We start from the raw sequence: 19,750 nt of genomic DNA, 5'->3' as shown, positions 1-19,750 counted from the left end.
TGGAATTTCGACACTTTTCAATGCCAAGACTATCACCTTCCGAAACACTAATAAGGGCTTTTTACACTTGTGTTTCTTAACCCCGGACTTTCTCTGACCCAGGACTATCGTTAGTCCCGTACCAATTTTTTCAGCTTTTTACACTCGCCAATTAGTCCCGTACTATCTCTTGTCCGGGGCTAAGGAGAAAACTGACCTTTTTACACTCGTATTTCTTAGCCCCGGACTTTCCAAACCACATGAATATTCATAATTACGCTGTGTACTGTACACGTACACGCACGCACCGGCAGCACTTGATTTCCTCGTTTCTGATTGGTCAGTGAGGGTCGGACTTCGTCTCCGTCGCTTAGCCCAGGATTATTTTTTCGTTCTGTTTACACTCACTTGCTTGGCACCGCAATTGCGGTGCTAACCCCTGCTAATTTGCAGGGCCAGATAGTACCGTACTATCGGTGGGGCTAGCCCACTTTGGCAAAAACGAGTGTAAACAGAAAGTGGGCTAAGGATAGTCCCGTACCAACGGTGGGGCTAAGGCCCCCCTTAGCCCCACCGTTGGTCCGGGGCTAAGCAAAAATTTACAAGTGTAAAAAGCCCTATAGTCAAAGGCATATTGAAATCATGATGGCAGCTAGGCCATCAGACGAAGTTCTGTAGAGACAAGTCTGTTGTGAAGGCTTTCTGACATCTGTGTTTTTATTTTTCTGTTTTTATATTTCTGTGTTTTATTTTGCTTTTTTCAAGGTTGTTTTACATGCACTTCTGATCATGAGTAATGTATCAAAAGACAAACACAGTGCTATTACGTCATGTAGGTGTTTGTTTCAGAACACAAGGTGAGTTACTACATTATGTTTGAAGGCACTTCATGTCCGCTATCGACAAGCATATAGCCTCTGTCGTATCGTATCACTGATAGGTAAAAATATATTCAGTGATATAAAATGTTGATTTATGTAAATTCTTGCCAAACATGACGGATACAATGACATGTTGGTATTAGTTTTGCTAATAATGGGAAAGCCGGTTCAAAAAGAAGCAGAATTTCTAAACCTCTCCTGTTTCCGGCGGATGATCGGCGTGAGATTTGCGACCAGTTGCTCAAAATCTCCCGCTCATCCGCTTAAGTTTGAATTTTTCATGCTCTAGTTGTGTGTCTCCTGCGCCAAATAACGCGCTCTGCTACACAACATTAAAAATATAATATGTAATAAACAAATAAGGCTAAGATAGCACAAGACAGGACTTATAGCCCTACTTCTTCCAGCCCGTTAGTACGTGGGCAATGGGCCCCTGCTGGACAAGACGTCCTCTTCGCGGTCCTGATGTGTGTATGTACGCGCGATAATTCCAGGCGGGTAAGTCTCCCGTACCATTAAGAGCTGCTTGTGGTGGAGTATATCTGAAGCAGCACTTCCTATAATGTCATGTGAGGAGTTCTCCGTGCTGTTAGCTGATTCCTGCATCCTCCTTGACACGATCCGATAAGTCCGTTCGCCCACAATCACAAAGTCCCTTGCATAGCTCAGCGATCCGTTCCTTCTTGTTACTACACGACGCCCTCTCGCGCCAGGTGTGCAGCACAGTGAAAATGCGATCGACGGGTACGTGATGCTCCTCGGTAATGTGGTCAAGATCAGCCTTCTTGAGGCCCAACTTCAAGGCAAGGGTCTTCCACTCAGAGCCGATCTTCTCCGCAAGGTCACTGAAGTACATCTCACAGAGAACGTCTAGGAAGGCAGGAGGAAAGCGAGCGAAGAGAAAAGATTCAGTTGTGAATAGATTGAAGATGTCACGGCGTAACATTATTTGCAAACAATCACAAAAGACTGATATTGGTTGGAAGTGGTCGAAGACTGCAATATTCCCAGATTGCATGTAAGACAAGAATTAAAAAAACACAGAGTAGGATCTGCTCTTATGGTGTTTCCATGTGTTTGGTACTTTCCATAAATCAATTAAGTCATCTAGTCAGGTGACGCATCCCAGAGCCTTGCTATCTCTTTGCAAAATTTTGGCATAGAAGAAATGCGTCCTACCAAAGCATGATTCACTTCTCATATTGTAGCAATTTCTCTGGAAGAAGTTGTCTCTGTGCTATTAGCTAAACTATTCAAACCTGATTCATTGCATAACACTTTTCCGTCAATGATACAGTGCTGCTGTAATGACACAATTAAGTCATTTGAATTAAAGATACAAAATGTAAGGGATTGGTTTGTTGATTTCATTTCCAGCACTATATAGTTTTATTCTACCTCAATATTCAGTTGGATCGAGCTGGTTATCAAACATGACATTTTGTCAATACGTAAATGACTGGAACTTTCTCGTCATCATTCATTTCCACAAGAAGATAGTGAAGTAAACGTTACCATAGCAACTAATAATGTGAAGGTAACGTACCTTTCTTCTTCCTGCAGACGAGAGGGCTCTCACTCCCTACGACCGCCCCAGAGTGTTCCATACCTAGAAGACATGAAGTACAAACATTGTTACGTAGGGAATTTGGGAGTGAGTGAAACGTGGTTATCAAGATGGTTAATCAAACGATATGCTTCTCTCCCGTCTGTTGAAATCTCAAACTGAATATTTTTAAACAGCAGTAAAGCAGTTATAGCAACAGTACCAATAATGAAAGCCACAAGCGCAGTAAAAATGTTGAAATGAAGAAAGAACAAAAAGGGTGATTTCAACTTTAACATAGTCCTCTCTCACAGATTACTTCAAGGTAGAAGAGGAGGGAAATGCAATGGAAACATTCCAAAGCATGGTCATATGAAAATCCATAAGTCGATAAAATCTCTATACAGGGTAATATTTCATTTTGGTTTGTTTGGCTACACACATTAATCGTATTCAAGTCAACTAGCTCATGGAGTGAATGAGTCACATTTTTCTCACCGAACTTGGACCAGACGGAGGCTACTGGAATGACGTGCATACCACATCTCAAACTCCGCTTCTTACTTCCCTCTTTAAACGTCTTCTTCTTGCCGCACTTTGGGCAGGCAAAACATACATCATACTGGATTCTCTTAGCCATCTGACGACGGATACTGGCCAGTGTGTCGGTTAGAAAGGTCATGACCTGTACGAGAGAAGTGTTCAGTGACGGTGAACTCGAAACGTTCGTTTAAGGTGAGTTTTGTGCGTGTGTAATACGGTTGAGGTGGAACCAGTCAAATCAACGTGAAGAATTGACCCAAACAATTGAAGTGAACTTATCATTCAAACTTATTGGAAGAGCAGATAGCATCGCATTCAGTTGTAATCGTATAATGTTGACTCAATGTTTAACGTAATATAACCTATGTGGTGGCGTCTCTTTCTTGAGAAAAAAACGAACTGTATAACTAAGGAGGTTATCAATATATGACATGTTGTAGCTATCCCCTATCTGAAGAAGGCTAATAAACTCTATTTCCAAGAAAGAGTGTTTTAACTAATTTTTTCAGCAGCATTATTATTTTGATGTCATTATTATCTTTACTATAATCAGTGATATCACCTTAACTTACCCTTTTCACAACATCGGGTTTGGGAGGATCAGTCACGTGACTCACGCCTGCATCGTCTTCCGGGTCTGCAATGTCAGCTCTAAAGACAATGATCTGTAGGGAAGTTGCACAGTGTGTCATGTTACGTAGTGCTACCGGGACTGGGCTCCTTATATTATGTGGGTTTGATTACTATGTTCATACTGCCAAGTCTGATACACTTAAAGACCCGAGATTCCTAGAGAGAATTCAAAAAAGGAGATCCCGTCAAAATATAAGTTAGTCTGATTAATAGGGTAAAATCTTAACAGTAGAAATTTGACTGGATTCGGATAAGAAATCAGGAAGTTATGACATTTTGAAGTTTTGCTAATTTCTACAAAAGAGTTCTTGTACAGTGGTTATTAATATGCACATGAGTGAGCTTACCATGTCATAAAATCTAACCATAACCAATCATAACCAATTTTGGTCATTGATCGTGTACCAAAAAAAAAAGGCAAAATTCAATGTTTCTTTCATTGAAATCTAAAACATGGTGTTACTCCTTGTTGAATAACTTCAGAATAGTGATCAGTTGGTTATACAAGGATTTGAGCCTTGGCATAATTGCGTTTGAATGAAAAATTAGAAATTTCAAGATTTCATGTAAAAAACTATGTGTGTATGGCAAGTTGTAAGGGATGACATTCTAATTTTGCCGTTTGCATATTCAAATTGACTGCTCAAGAACTGTTTCCCGAAAAATTGGAAAAACTTCAAAATGTTATAACTTCCAAGGGCGGATCCAGGAATTTTGTAAAGGGGGGAGGGTGCAACTAATATTTCTGGTCCCACTTCAGGTTTCATTTCTTTTCTTTTCTTTTCTTTTCTTTTCACAAACCGGCATACCCCGGTTGCGCCCCCCCCCCCCCCCGATCCGCCACTGCCTTTCTAATTTTCCATATGATTTCAATCAAAATTATACCGTTGAATTCGTAATATTTTACCGTTTCTTATTAGATTAACTTATATTCGGACTTGATTTCCCCTTTAACTCTTCCAGATTGCAGCTATTTTACTACACATTTTTCATTCAGTAAAATAGAATGACTATTAGTCTAAGGCAAGCGATATTCTTAATACTCTCATCCAGTCTCTGACAATATTTACCTTGATGGCAGCTTCATGAGGTGGCAGCATTTCAAGTAAAACCTGATGAACGTCGTCTGGCATCATACTGATTTGGCGGTAAAACAAAAGAACTGGCTCCCCGCCCTCATCGTCAATCCATCGCACAGTGCGCGTCATTAGACGATGAAACAAGCCATCTTCATGACACACAAAAAGACGACAGAGTTACAAAATTGCTTGTTTAAAAATTGTTCAAATCACCAATAAAATGACATGGTAATAACAGAGCAGATATGAGAGGTTGTGACGTCATGACCTAAAATTTGAAAATGCAAGTAGGTAACAGGATAGTGCTTTGAGAGAAATATGGAAAATTCCTTTATATTTAATTCTATATCCAATTTCCATGAACCCTTCCACTGTTCTGTTTCAATGAGTTTAAACTATTCTTAATGTTAAAGAATAACCAAGGAGCTTGTTTTGAAGCTCCCTTTCACACATACTAGAATGTCTCAAACTGAGAAATTCAGTTAAAAGAACAAAAGGACCTCTTCAAAATCTTTATTTCGGTTGTTATTTCAGCCTAGGGAATTTGGGAACATACCCGGTAAGAAACCACGAAAATCCACGTAAAATTCCAACGACGACTTCTTGTCAATTTGCCCGATGTCCTCCCGCGAGCAAGACGGTGTTAGTCTGGATGGGACGTAGTACTGCTTCATGACTGATCGATCATCCTGTGAGTACAACAGTAGTGAACGTAGAGGGCGACGATGAAAATATGATGAAAAGAACTCTCATTGTCCAACCAATAAAAAAACATATTCCCTCATTTCTAAAGACAATTTAAACAGGCACAAGATAAACCACTTTGCTGCGAAAAAGGCGCGGTTCTCCCCTGGTAAATCTAAGTCTGCGATATAAGTGAGACCAGAGGAAAGTTACGCAACACGCAATATTCCAAAAAGTACTCCCGTGGTCTATTCATTATGACGTCATTGTAATATGGCGTTGAAATAAAGATGAGAGACAAATAAAAGTAAATGATATACACATTTGCACACTAACATTAAATTCATCATATAAAGTTTGCCCTTTATTTGCAAGTGATAACAAGACTTGCATTTAATCGAGCGTAACCTTTTCTTGCAAAAGAATGGATCAGCAATTTGCAATTAATCTCTAGACTTACACCTTTGATTTTGTGGTTTTCCGATGTTGATCGCAACTTTCTTACAACGCTCCCCCCCCCTCCCCCCAGTTTTGCCACAAGCACGCCGTATTTCTGTTACTTGATGACTTACCATTGTTTCCTCTCCATCGCTCATTGTACTCTCTGGTTTTAGGGGCGGGGCTTCGCAGATGAGGTCAAACTTTGCCATGAGCTGTACGAGGGCGCCCTTCTGCTCCAGGAATCCCTCCCACATGTGATGGATAAGACGCTCTTCAAGCACTCCGTCTTGCTCCAGCTTGGTCCAAGCATCGCTCACAATGCCGTCCTAAACATAGCGACAACATCAAGGACTAAATTTCATTTGAATATCTAAAGTTACGATGTGATGCCTATGAAATCTGCATCAAAGCACAATTCATCTGACTGAATCACATCGCTTGCTAACACTAGCTAACATGCACAGTTCGAGTACAATTGCCATGAGCATGCGAGAAAAAAATCATCTACATCATCTGTCACTTTAATATCAAAACAGAAAGAGCAAATAACAACAAAAAGAAGTAACTTAAAAGATTCTTGAATGAATTGCAGTAGTTAGCAAAGTGTATGCAAAGATCATCCTGACAAGTTGAGTTTTTGGATCGGCTTCATTGGAAGAAGACCCATTCTATCTTGAACGCATTATCATTTTATTCTCATCGGGTGGACACACGCCATTACGCTGCAATCGCTTTGCACTTTGACCTTTGAATGGAAGCACTTAATGGAAAAAATGGAACCCCTAACTCTTACTCTCTTGGCTGGTTCCAGTACAGTGATGACCTGTTTGAAGACGTCGATGAGCCACTGTGGGTTGAGGATGACGATGTCTCCTAGGTGACTCTCCTCCTCCTCCTCCTCGTCCTCCTTCTCCACCTCACCGAAGTAGACAATGAAGCCGAGGTCGTGGTAGAAATGGAGCATGGTGACTAGCTCTTGGTCACTGTATGTACCAACTTTCCGCATCATATCTTTAACCTGTCGGGAAAAGAAGAAGAAGAATTATCAGCACAATTCTGACAAGTAATATGTTGGAAGAAACCATATACTAGTAGTATCGCTTTCTCCAAACTCTTTGTGTGGTCTGAGTGCCCGGGGTAGCAGAGAAAAACCTCACAGCGGTGTACAAACCGTCCGAACTCCTTGGCAAAGGAAAGGGTTAACAAGATAACAGCAAAGCTAACAATTTTTCCGATACATTATGTTAATTAAAAAAAAAAGATGTCTTCAATTTACTTCCCACACCTCAATAACTCGCAGGACAAGTGCACAACCGTTGGAACACAAAAAATGGCGTTCTGGGGTCTACGGAGAGTATACCGGGAATGCGGGTTGCGCGGGATTACGGATAGTATAGGATTATGAATAGTGAAAGGATTATGCAAGTATGAGGTTTGTGACAGCGTGGAGTTCAGGAAAGCACGGGTGTAAAGAGTGTCCGGAGCTATAGATACGTATTACGGGATTGTGAATACATTCAAGAGCTATTCCTGTGCTGGAGAAAACTGGATAGTGAAGAGCAACAGCATACCTGGTCGAGGGACATGAAGTTGATTTTGTTGCCCGCGAGAGCCTCTTCGAAGAGAAGATATTTAATCGGCATGTTCTCACCCATGTACGGCTCTTCCTTTGCCACTCGCTCTATGTGTTCCCGCAGAGCAACGATCTGGGAATTCACAAAATATTCACATGTTATGATAACATTCTGTGTGAGAACCAGTGGTTTGTGGGATCGAAGACTTGGTACATCTATAAAACACTAAATTCGCAGCCACCATTAATCGTAAATGTTGTTAAACACAATTTCAGGACTTAATACTAGTAGTGTTTGTTATAAATGATGCACAGGACAGAGTGAATCGTTGATAATTGGATGCGCGAGCTTAATTTTGGAACTGTTAAAACCCACGAGCGCAGAGAGCGGGCTTTAGAATGTTTCCAAAGTTGGACGAGAGCATCCAATTCTCACCGATCTACGAAATAGACCTGTGCGTCATTTATGTTATAAAATGGGCCCATAAAATTCATGAAATTCAATATTTTTCCCCCATCATGCGTCTCGTACATCTACAACACTATGCAAGCTTGAGCCCTGCTTTCGGATATTACTGGACGCACGGCCATGCGGTTGGATTCTACCGGACGCATGGCTCTGTGTGGATCCGTACAAAATCAATGCATGATAATTGACCGATTCTAAAGCCCATTTTATGATATCAAATATGTGATGTGTGATGTGCAATGGTACCTTAGACTATTTGGCTTCTTTTTTTGCAGAAAAATAGAGCATTATTGTTTAAACGCACAAAAGTACACACGAAAACGTGTGCAAAAATGCTTCCCAATAGCCCGTTTCTAATTTCATGCTGAATTCAAATTAAGGGCATTATTCACTCGTCTATGTCCCCCAGTCTTTATAATGCGTTCATTGGTTAATGATATAATGCCAATGCTAAATTTATTCACACCTCCCTATCTTCCTCCCAAAGACTATTGTCCACAGCGTAGTAGCGAGGTATCACGTGACATTCGTAAGGCTTCTTCTGTATCGTCTTCCGGATAGCATCGAATGCGGCTTTCACCTGGCAACACAACAAATACAGGAAATCAAGAAACTTTGTGAAAATTGGCAGACTGCATGGCAGAAAAAGAAAATCTTCTTAATCTTCTTAATCTGTTTGTTATAAATCATTTTATATATCATGGTCACTTTGAACATGGAAGCAAAATAACACTTTAAACTCATAGTTGGGTAATTTGGGTACGATGCAGAAAGTTAAATTGGTAACTTATTGGCATGAAGACGAGGCGGCAACCTGGTGGTGAGTCAGGTCTCCGTTCGTTGAGGAGACGTATTCCTGGAGACTAGCTTGGTCTGCGGGGAGTCTCGGGAGAATCGAACATATTTATATTTTTTTCGGACACATTTTCTACTTTCCAACAGTCACTAGTCTCTGCCACGTCTCTGTGAAGTGTCCTCAGTTGTGGCCACGTCGCGGAGACTAAACTTTGTCCGTAACGTCTCCAAAACATCCAAACAACCTTGCAGAGAACGATGGCGACCCTTCGGCGACAATCGGAGACGTTGCTGAGGGGCGCTCCGCTGGAAGAGCGGAACTGATTGATAATAATTCACTCTCCTGTACGTGCACTCGATGGAAGAACATGGTTAACCCTTCAACACAACAAACACCCTCGTCGTGACTTCTTTAGAATGCAGAAGAAATGATATCATCCTCAAACAAGTTTAAAGAAAATGTAGTTTTTACTAAAAAGAAAATGCGAAATAAAACTCTGTGTTGTCCTTTATGAAACATTCGCTATAGGGCGACGACGAGATATAAATAGAAACTTTTCTTCTAACCTTTTTCTCTCTCGCCTTGGCATCTCCGCTTAGACTTTGTTTGTGTGTCCCCACGATGAATATAGGGGGTGATTTCTGGTGCGTCTTGCAAGTACTGTTTTTGATAACCGAAGAGGGCGCTACAGCGTGAGCGAAGATGGAGTTCAGCCAGAACGTGATGAATTGAAGACATGTCAGCTCAGACTTCGAATTCTGTTTGGCCTGAGGAACAAAGATCAATAGAATCGTATTTCGTGTTCATACAATATGTCAATCAATGCCTTACATTGTTTGTTCATTATTTCAATCAAAACATTTCTTACGAGACAGGAGAAGATTTCAAATTGTGATCGCCCACCGTTTCGTAGATTTCGTCTCTAGCCTCAGGTGGGACTACCGAGTGAAGGTCGTGACTCAGATCAAAGACCACGACGTAGACTGCACGCCATGATAAAAATACCTGATAGAAACACAAAGAGAAACAAATCAACAATAGTCTATATTTTCTGCTACTGTAAAGGACAACAGTTTCAAAAAGAAGTATCCACTTTCTAATGTCCTTACTGCGCTTTAATGGTCGCAAGATACTCGTGCCACTTTCTACTTTCCACATCGAAGGCAAATCCCGTTTTTAGTCACTGGTATCACCTTCAGAGAAGGATATTGTAAGTTTTGTTTGTCAGAAAAACACTACAATGTGGAAATCAAAGGAAATTAAGACATCGTTCACTTGCCGGAGCCAAGAAGAAACAAATAAACAGTCCAATGAAAATCGTAACCTGACAAAAACTTTAAGATAATTTCTTGCTGCGCCCTGATTTATTAGGATGAATTGGAGCATTACAGGTTTTTAATCTTGTTAAGTCGTAAGAGCAGGATGCCTTTCCGAATCCAGACGATTTGAATGATATCTTTGGCTGCTTGTTTTACGAGATATGGTAGTGTGTTCACATCTTTACTTCATTTACTCATTCGACATCCCTACATAGGACTCATTTTCTTCAATTTTACACATTTATCCAACCCTCGTGATCATCCATTCTGGTAAAAAAAAAAAATAATAAGAGTACACAACAAGTTACAAGGCTAATGACACAATAATCAGCAAGAATTCCATATCCATGCAGTTCTGCTAAAGATTTTATCGACAGCAATAAACCAACCTGGTGGGTTGTGTAATAGACATCGTGCCCAGCGAAGTCCCATATACTCAAAGAGACCTCTCCAGCTGATGAAGAGTCAGGATTGGCACCGCCCACTGCCCCGCCCACTGCCCCGCATTGCTTTAGCCGCACCTGTTCCTTCAGCATTCTCTCCACCAGGCTGGCGATTTGCTGTGGCATGGATGGCTCGATGGAAGGTGACGCGGCGCCCGATGAAGGGGAGGGACCCACAAGAGACTCTATGGGAACATTGTGTGAAAGGTACTTCAAAGTAGTTTTATATATTTATACATACTCCCTCCCAAAAACAACAAATTCTCATTTTGCTTGTGATGATCGTTTTACTACCACGGTCGACATCCCCACAAGGTACAATGAGTCTGATACTGATCCCACTGTCCCACGAGACCCGTTGATTCTAGCCATATTCTTAACTAGACACACCTACCTTCTACCAAGACACATCAACCCAACAACGAGACACCAGATCCTCAAACAAGACACATATGCACAATAAACAGACACACTTATCCACTACCGTGACACACCTCCTCACTAGTGAGGCACAACTACCCACTACTGAGAAACATCTACCCGCTACCGACACACAACTACCGGTACTCATCACTGAGGCACACCTACCCACTACCATGACACACCTACTTACTTCTGACACACCTACCCACTACCATTACACACCTATCAGCTACCATGACACACCTACCCATTTCAGATGGATTGAGACCGATGCCGTCAGTAGTATCTGGTCCTTGGCTCTCAGGCTGGTCTTTCTGAAAGGCGAGGAAGAGGAAACTGTGATTCATCACCCTAGATAATCTATGAAATCTTGAGATTTTGAAGAGCGAGGAATACATATTGTTACGCTGTAAAAATTACATCTCTCCACTAGACTCCAGATTAATGCCCACAGACTCTTATCAATACGTCGAGGGTTTCCCCATTGCTGGGGGAAAAAAGTGAGGCAGTCACGAAGGGTGCGTTAATCTAAAAAAAAATTCTGGGGCAGAATCACGATCCTATACCTAGCAATCACATAACATTTTAAGAACGTTTCCTAAATGTTTTTTTTTTCAGTGACCTTCCATACGTCTCCATATCAAATGGACGTTTTTAAAACATACATATAACGTCAAAGTTGGGACTTACAAGGCACAGGTTTTTGGAAAACGTTTTCAAAACATCAATTGACGTTACAAAACATTTTATGTCTGTTACGTCTTCGTCATTAAGGGATACTGAATTTGCGGCTAACCATGTGGTAGTCCTGAAAAGGACCGTTGGAAGACAGCATGACTGTTCGTCCTCAGGAGTCCTCATAATCTCCTACCTCCTCTTCTTCCTACAGTCCTTTTCAGGATTACCATATGGCTAACCGCACACCCATTATCCACTATCTACACCATCACTCAAACCCATCATTCAAAGATCATCTAATTTCAGCTCTAAGGGGATCGGAGCCTACTCAACGCACCGCTAGACTTCTCCAACGCGACCGAGCCAAAGCCTCTAAACTCACCAACCATCTCGTCTTCCCCAAATGCTGCCGGGACTCTCACATCATCCCCATTCAACTCAAGTCCTCCAATAACACCCCAAAGCCCAGCGCATCCTACACCACGCCGGAGCAGCCCTCACCCGTCGCATCGCACACACCAGAAACCAGCTACACACCATCGACTTAACCGTATAGTTGTCTCAATCCCAGCTCGCCCAACAATTCAAACTAGACGACTTACGGAAAGTAAAGTTATTCAGCTCAGACAACGCATGCAAGGTTTATCATTCCACCCGACTCAAGCAGATCAGGAAATTCGACAAAACTTTATACCCAAAGAAGCCACCCTACCAACAACTGACCTTCCTTCCCACTAACCAAGGACATGGTCATCAACCTCAGCCAACATCGGCTCATCGAAACCGAACACAACGTCTTATCCCTGGGCTTGAACTTCGCCGTAGCTCCAAAGAAAGTCCCTTTCTCGGAGATCATCCAACAAGCAGAACCAAAACTTCGATTCCTCACCTAGGCAACCGCCGACAACATCCGAATCAAAGTATCCCAAGCCCTTTTTGACGCCAAACCACCGAAGCCCAACAGCACCAATAAAGAACATACAACCATCAAAGACCTCCGCCAAAACAAGACCATCCACATCCTACAAGCTGACAAAGGCAACGCTACTGTCGTCATGGACAAGCAAGACTACGACTGCAAGATTCAAGACCTACTTGATGACGCCAAGACCTACTCGAAAATTTAAGAGAGACCCTACAGCAGAAAGTTGAATCAACCAGAAACTATAACTCTCTCTCTCCATCGATCCGACGCTCTACCCAAACCACATTACTTCCAACTCCGCTCTGCCTCCGCAATTTGCCCCATCCTCTTCGGCCAATCCAAGATACACATGTCTCTCATTCCACTTCGACCCATAATCGCCACCCGATAATCCCCATGCTACAACACAGCAAGACATCTCGCCATCTTGCTTTAACCTCCGACCTACTAGTCAGTTTCGATGTCGTCTCCCTCTTTACCAGCGTCGTCGTCAACGAAGAAATCGAGATCATCAAACAACGACTCATCTCCGACCCAAACCTCCAAACACGAACCAAACTCACCCATGATCAAATCCACGACCCCATACTCACCTGCCTCAACTCCAACTTCTTCAATTGGCGCACTGACTACTACAAGCAACTGAAAGGAACGGCATCTTCATGGAACATTTCGAAACCAAAGCTCTCCGGTCTTCTCCCTCTCGTCCTTCCCTATGACTCCGCTACATCGACGACACCTTCGTCATCTGGCCCCACAGCCAATCAGAACCTGATCTGTTCCTCAACAACCTCGACCAACAGCATCCTCTCATCAAGTTCACCATGGAGGTCGAAGAAGACTACTCCATCCCGTTCCTACATGTCCTCGACAAGAAGACTTCCTCCGGTTTCCCATCACACCAAGTCTGTCAGCTCAGCGGCCAAAACCATCTACTCAAGATACTCAGGCATGTCACCAACGCTTTCACTACCATCAAGCAATACCCTCAACGGAAGATCCTCACACAACCACTAACAAAGAAGACCACCAAGAGCACCCCCACCGACAAAACTCCCATCACCAGCCCCCAACAACTACAACGCATCCTGAGATCAGCCAACATCCAAGTCAGACATAGCTCTTCCAAAAAACTACACTCCATTCTTCACTCCCACAAGGACAAGAACCCATCCAACAAGCAACCAGACGTACCCAGCATACCATGCAAGTGGGGCAAAGTTTACAAAGTTTACAAGGGAAACAGACCGCAACTTCGACATGAGACTCAAAGAACACAAGACCTGCCAACAACTTAACGACTGAGAGAAATCAGCCATCGTTAAACACGCACAGCGAGAAGACCACCGCGGTGGGTCCCAATCAATGCGGTGCAAGGCATCGACTGGGACCGCAGGCACCTCATCACATCTATTTCACACTGGCACTCTAGAAGAATCCGAGAAGCCATTGAAATCCACAGACACAACACTGCACCTCAAGACACTGGCCCCCACATCAACAACATCCCTAGCTCAACGTTCCCAGTTCTTAACAACGAGACCACCCGTCCACCGCCCAAGAAAACCCCCATCGCCGCCAGGTTCTCTAGATTTTCTGGAAAGGGACATAAGACTTTTTTAGACGTTCTTAAATTCTTTTTTTGAACGTAATAGACGGTTTTCACAAGTTTTCTTGACGTCCGCAGAACGTTCTCATAACATTTTATATATTCTTTAAAGGTTTTCTGATGTCTATAACGTTTTTAGAGATTTGAAACGTTTCAAATACGTCGAAAACCTTCCACAAAAAACGTTCTGAAAACATTTTGACAAAACGTCCAAATAACGAAATTGGAACGTTTCAAGAACAGAAAACGTCCAAATGTTAACTGGGTGGTGATTCTCTCTTTCAGGTTAGACAAACGCAGCCTAAAAAGATTGTATGTAATTAGACAGTTGTTGTGGGTTTTGTTTCTGTAAACAGAGTCAACAAACGTATCTTAGTTGAAAAAAAGTGCAATATAAATGAAATTTGGCATGTGAATGAAGAAATTATGTTTTATGGTTAATGAAATTACACAAATTTTGCAGTATGATTACTATGTGGTGAATAACCCTGAAAAAACAAACTGGATAAACTGGCTATGAAATCATGTTCAATACTTTTCTCATTAAACAACCTACCTCTAGTGAGCCTATGATGAGTTGTTTGGCAATAGCATCAGCCAGAGCCTGCTTGTACGAGTCCTCTGTGAGAAAATGTAAAACAGCTGCTCAAAGTATATTACGGTACTAACTGATCATTGTTTCACGTGTGAGACTATGACATCATGATTTCGATTAAATGCAATATCATTATTCACTGAAAGCATACAGAACTGGACATTTGAACATATGGCAGTTTCAGGGTTTTGTTAATCCAATATTTCGTTAAATACCACTGCAAAGTGGTGTGAGTTTTGTGGTCATAGCTCAAAGCTGAGGACGGTTATTGAGAACACACAATATATGGCGCTTAAATCACGGAAAGTTCATTAACTTTTTGATGTCTGACCTTGTCAGAAATCAGGAACATTCGAACTTGGCTAACATCTTCAGGTAATGTACCTGTGCTTTGAATTTGGTGGTCATAGCTCAAATCTGCACAAAGTTCTCAAGAGTACACCACTATACGTGTATAGGGCCTACGTTGCCTATCAGGTAAAGTTCATTGACTATTTGACCTTTGACCTTGTCGGACTTCACCGGCATCATTAGGAGATGTACATGTGATGTGAATTTGGTGGTCATAGCTAAAAGCTGTGGAAATTTATTGAGAGTGGGGCCGGGTCCTACACCACAATATTGTGAGACGACTGCTTATCAGGAAAGTTCATTGACATTTTGACCCTGCCGGACGTTATCAATATTTCAAATTTGTTATGACCAGCGTTTTTAGGTTATGTACATGTGGTGTGAATTTGATGGTCATAGTTCAACTCTGTGGATACAAGCAGTGCATACTGCTAAAAAATCATAGCAGTTTCATTGACTTTTGACCTTTGACCTTGACGGACTGAACATAAGATATTCGAACCTGACCGGCAGTTTTAGGTTATGTACATGTGGTGTGGGTTTGGTGATCGTAGCGCAAAGCTGTGGAAAGTTAGAGAGAGTACAACAAATTGTTGAAGACGCCAACGACGACTGAAAGGTGATGTCTATGTCTCGGTTCCGCTGCGGTGGCGAGACAAAAATAACTTAATCATAGAGAAAAGTTGAAAAGTTCTGCTCACCATTCGCTTCATCAGTGGCGCCCTTTTTCTGATGAATGCACCACTTCCCACCAGCCTTTGCCAGTTCTATACTGATGTCACATCCGCTTGTAGTCTCAACTCCATCTGTGATTGCTTCATTCTTATCGAATCTACATTGAAGTAAATGCAAAGTGCGGATGAAATCACAATTTGTACATTGAATCGTCAACAAGCACTATAAGTTGACTGGACAATAACAGCAGATTGATGACAATTAAAAACTACCTCTCCACTTTGAACATATGCACACAAATCTAGTTTGAAAATTTTGAGTTATTTTTGCAATATGAGCTGGATGTGTTTGACAGCATTTACATGTGTGAAGCCAAGTGAAGTGAAGGGTAACTGACCTTTGACCTGTAAGTGACTTCTTTAGACTGGTCTTCCCAACTCGTTCTTGCCCGACGAGCATAAGTCGTGTTCGGTAAACCTTTTTCGTGCCTTCTCGGGCTGCTTTGGCATAGGCGCGTTTTGCTGTCGGTCCCCGAGCAAGAATCTCAGGTGGTGCCGACAGAAGACCGGAGGTGTCATCATCGGAAGATTCCGAAGTTGGGTCATCATCATCGGCCGTTTTGTTTTTTTCTTTCCCCGGTTCAGCGGTATATGTGTTGGTATCTGTGAAAGGTTGGTTAGACAAAAATTTGTTTAATCTAGGATGGATGATTAAACCAAAGCAACAATTTGCCTTCTAGGATTCAATCTCTATTATTCAAATATATTTGCCTTGCTTTAACGAACTACTGTCATCAAGTAATGCACAATGCTTTTGCGATGAATGATTGATTGATTTACACGCGCGGGGATTATGACTCTCTCATAAAGGGGACCTAATTTTTTTTTTCATTATTCTCATTATAATTATTATTATTGTCATTATCATTATAATCATAATTATTATTGAGATTGTTTTTATTATCATTATCATTTCTTTCCGAGAGGCATAGTGCTATGATTCAAATGGAAGTGACGGCATGAAAACACACAACATTTCTCAGTAAGACTGACTCTCTGGGATTCGAACAAGTGGCCCAACCCGAGCCATTTTATCGCAAGGCAGGCGCGCTACCGAAATAACTTTGGGAAGTTTTTCGTGATGTACAATTGTTTAATATGTTTAAACAGATATATAAACCAAAAGTAGACTCTCAATTGATTAGGATAAGATAAGCTCTTGGTATTAATTTAGCACAATTAATTAATTATAATTAGAAATAGATCATTTCAAAGAAATTTCAGATACAATCTTGTAGATTACGACGTGATGAGTGTCGGGCATGCCGAATTTCGTTATGATCGCACCACTGATGGATGAGATGGGGGGGGGGGGAGTCCGCTTCCACCTCCCCCCCCCCCCCCCCCTCTGGATTTAGCTTAGCGAAAAAACAAACAAAAGAAGAAAGAAAAAGGCTGAAGCCCGGTCTATCACGGTTAATAAAGGTACAAAATTAAATATATCTAATGGCATTGGGACTTACTGTTTCAAAGTCCAAGGATGGTTTCACATGATTTAACTTTGGACCATTATTGAACGCTACCTTGATGATTCAGAACTTACATCAATTGGACAATCACTGCTTCTTTATGTTCGGACCAGAATATTATTATAGTGATAGTGGACACATGAATAATGGTGAAAACACTTCATTGATTTCACGCACAAAACAGCAGCATATTGAGCCTACTGTAATGTTTTAGGCTGATTTTTATCGAAGTTAAAATCCTTCATATTCCTTCAAAGCCATCAGAGCTGGAATGCTGCACCACTACAGCAAACAATTGAGGGAAAATGTACCTTTTTAAATATTTCATGCAAAAACTGAACTTATTAGACATTTAGTTTTGTACGTCACCTTGACACCTGTAAAGCTATGGTATCATCAACTTACGATATTATTCGTAGATGCTTGCATACTGTTTCTATGATTAGCTGCCACGTAAAATTGTGCAACACAGATTTCAAAACTTTCTCACTTAAAGGGTGTGTACAGTTCTGGTTGAGGTGAGGATTTAGCTTTTAACGCTTTGCAAGATATTCAGAAACCACTCTATGAGATGTCAAAGAGCATGCAATTCTAAGGGGTATCAAAAGTTTATTTGATGAAAATCGGTTTTGAAATGGCTGAGATATCCAAAAACAAGGTGAAACAAAGAGATCCTAATAAAGTTGTGGCCTGTTGCCTTTTATTATTATCACTTTTTTTGGATATCTCAGCCATTTGAAAACCAATTTTCATCAAATAAACGTTGAACCCTTCTTAAAATTACATGCTCTTTCATATTTCATAAGAGGTTTCTCATTATCTCACTTAGGAATGTGCAAAACATGAATCCCCACCTCAACCAGTACTGTACAGTCCCTTTAAGGTGTGGTTAAAAAAAAATATATATATATATATATATAAAATATGTAATTACTCCCGTTAGGTCAGCATGAGCGAATGCACACATCTCGTTGCTGTCAAAAACAAATGTTCATTATCTCCACTATATATACGTCCATCTTTCTCATTTTATTTTTTAACCGTATTTACGAAAATGCGAGGCTGGTGAAGAAAACTCTTAGTATACAAAATACCCCGAAATAGTTTGCTGGGTAGTATAGGGTTTTGCATAGGTCCTTGTGCTGTACAATTATTATTTTGAAGTACTGAATGGAGATGAATGTTGCTTAAATGCTTTGTTCAGACGGCAAAACTTTCTTCTGGACATAATCATTCACGGCCAGGGGCCCGTTGCATAAAAGTTACTATTGTGGTATTTTGCCATCCAATGGTAACTTCCATGGAATTCTTGATTTTGATTGGCTGTTGAGTATTGTTGCCATGGTAGTTACCAATGGATGGCAAAGTTACCATACTAGTAACTTTTATGCAACGGGCCCCAGTCACTTCAGTGGACAGTACAGTGCAGACAAACTTAAATCAATACTCAAAACTCCCTTATTAGCTCAATCGCAAGTTTTCTTTTTTTTTCTGTAGCTGTATACATATAAAATTGTTCATAATCCTATTCTGTATCCAGTTTTTCTGTTCTGTATGTCTATAAGCACAATGAGCACTGAAAGGTAGACCTGTGTGCTGTACAAGTAGCCATTATTTTTGTAATTATCATTATGAATCGAATTTTAGTTCTTCAGAAGCGTGCAATAAGAATCATAACGAACTCGAAACCATATTCGCATTCCAGTCATCTGTTTGAAAAATTAAATTTTCTGAAAATATTTGATATTAATAAGTCCCAAACTGTCTGTTTTATGTATCTGTTTAGAAATAATATGTTGCCATGTTTTTATGATTTTGATTTTGTAAAGAATAATGAAGTAAGTAGATATCGTACAAGACGGGGGGAAGATTATAGATTGCCCAATTTCAAGTATGAGTTCTCACGATCCACAATAATATATATTGGCCCTAAGATGTGGAATAGTCTCTCAAATGATATTAAGCAGTGTGTCTCTATATCTGCATTCAAGAGAAAATATAAAGAATATGTCGTAAATTCATATACGTGCAATAATGCCTTCCTGTAATAATTTCCTTTATGCTAATATATGTACATATCAGTAGTTTTCGTTTTGTCTTGTTTTGATTTGTTTTGATTTGTTTTGTTTTTCTTTTTTTGGTATTGTGTCATAATTGTTGCTGTTTACTAGGGAGAAGCCTTGACAGGTCAATGGCCTTTGCTTCTTCCTCCACACCCTGTATTGCATATTATGATTGACATGTTGTCCTGTATTGTTCATTCTCTTTTTTTTTTTTTTAACCAGTTGTGCAAGTTGTGGAAATAAATGAAATGAAATGAAATGAAATGAATGCGCTTTAATATATACAGTATATATATATATATATATATATATATATATATATATATATATATAATATATACAGTATATATATATATATATATATATATATATATATACCGGGTGTCCCAAAAAAAGCAGAACGGTGGATTTTCAGTACCTTGCGTTCTAAAAGTGATATATTTTTTGACATCATTAGAAAGACATGATACCAAAATCATTAAATTTGGTTGAGCACTTTTTATTCTACGCCAATTTC

At 40.7% G+C, this 19,750-nt stretch overlaps 2 protein-coding genes across 2 annotated transcripts; one reads left to right on the top strand and one right to left on the bottom strand.

Annotated features, from left to right (window-relative positions):
* Positions 1 to 1,028: 1,028 nt before the first annotated feature.
* LOC139726061 (probable serine/threonine-protein kinase qkgA) lies at positions 1,029 to 14,634 on the bottom strand. Its single transcript, XM_071637144.1, has 15 exons — positions 14,578 to 14,634; positions 11,057 to 11,123; positions 10,333 to 10,571; positions 9,528 to 9,629; positions 9,191 to 9,391; positions 8,295 to 8,408; positions 7,358 to 7,492; positions 6,580 to 6,804; positions 5,918 to 6,112; positions 5,218 to 5,350; positions 4,653 to 4,810; positions 3,522 to 3,614; positions 2,905 to 3,091; positions 2,407 to 2,469; positions 1,029 to 1,730 (listed from the first exon to the last, which is right to left on the bottom strand). Exons 2-15 carry the CDS (start codon positions 11,058 to 11,060, stop codon positions 1,450 to 1,452), a joined length of 2,130 nt encoding a protein of 709 aa, XP_071493245.1. The 5' UTR covers positions 11,061 to 11,123; positions 14,578 to 14,634; the 3' UTR covers positions 1,029 to 1,449.
* LOC139726034 (uncharacterized) lies at positions 12,234 to 12,614 on the top strand. The gene is made up of 2 exons (XM_071637115.1): positions 12,234 to 12,323; positions 12,381 to 12,614. Exons 1-2 carry the CDS (start codon positions 12,234 to 12,236, stop codon positions 12,612 to 12,614), a joined length of 324 nt encoding a protein of 107 aa, XP_071493216.1.
* Positions 14,635 to 19,750: the final 5,116 nt, after the last annotated feature.

This window comes from Diadema antillarum, unplaced genomic scaffold (assembly GCF_040938485.1).
Source record: "Diadema antillarum isolate AM-2024a unplaced genomic scaffold, OU_Dant_1.0 seq00000076_RagTag, whole genome shotgun sequence".
Lineage (NCBI taxonomy): Eukaryota > Metazoa > Echinodermata > Echinoidea > Diadematoida > Diadematidae > Diadema > Diadema antillarum.
Note: the sequence above shows the minus strand (reverse complement) of the source record. Positions and strands in the feature narration are given on the sequence as shown.

Coding starts and splice junctions, on each gene's coding strand:
- LOC139726061 (XM_071637144.1), bottom strand. Junction 4,811..5,217: donor TTTTCGTGGTTTCTTACCGG/GTATGTTCCCAA, acceptor TGTGTCATGAAG/ATGGCTTGTTTCATCGTCTA. Junction 2,470..2,904: donor CTCCGTCTGGTCCAAGTTCG/GTGAGAAAAATG, acceptor CATGTCTTCTAG/GTATGGAACACTCTGGGGCG.
- LOC139726034 (XM_071637115.1), top strand. CDS start 12,234: ATGGTCATCAACCTCAGCCAACATCGGCTCATCGAAACCGAACACAAC. Junction 12,324..12,380: donor TCGCCGTAGCTCCAAAGAAA/GTCCCTTTCTCG, acceptor TTCCTCACCTAG/GCAACCGCCGACAACATCCG.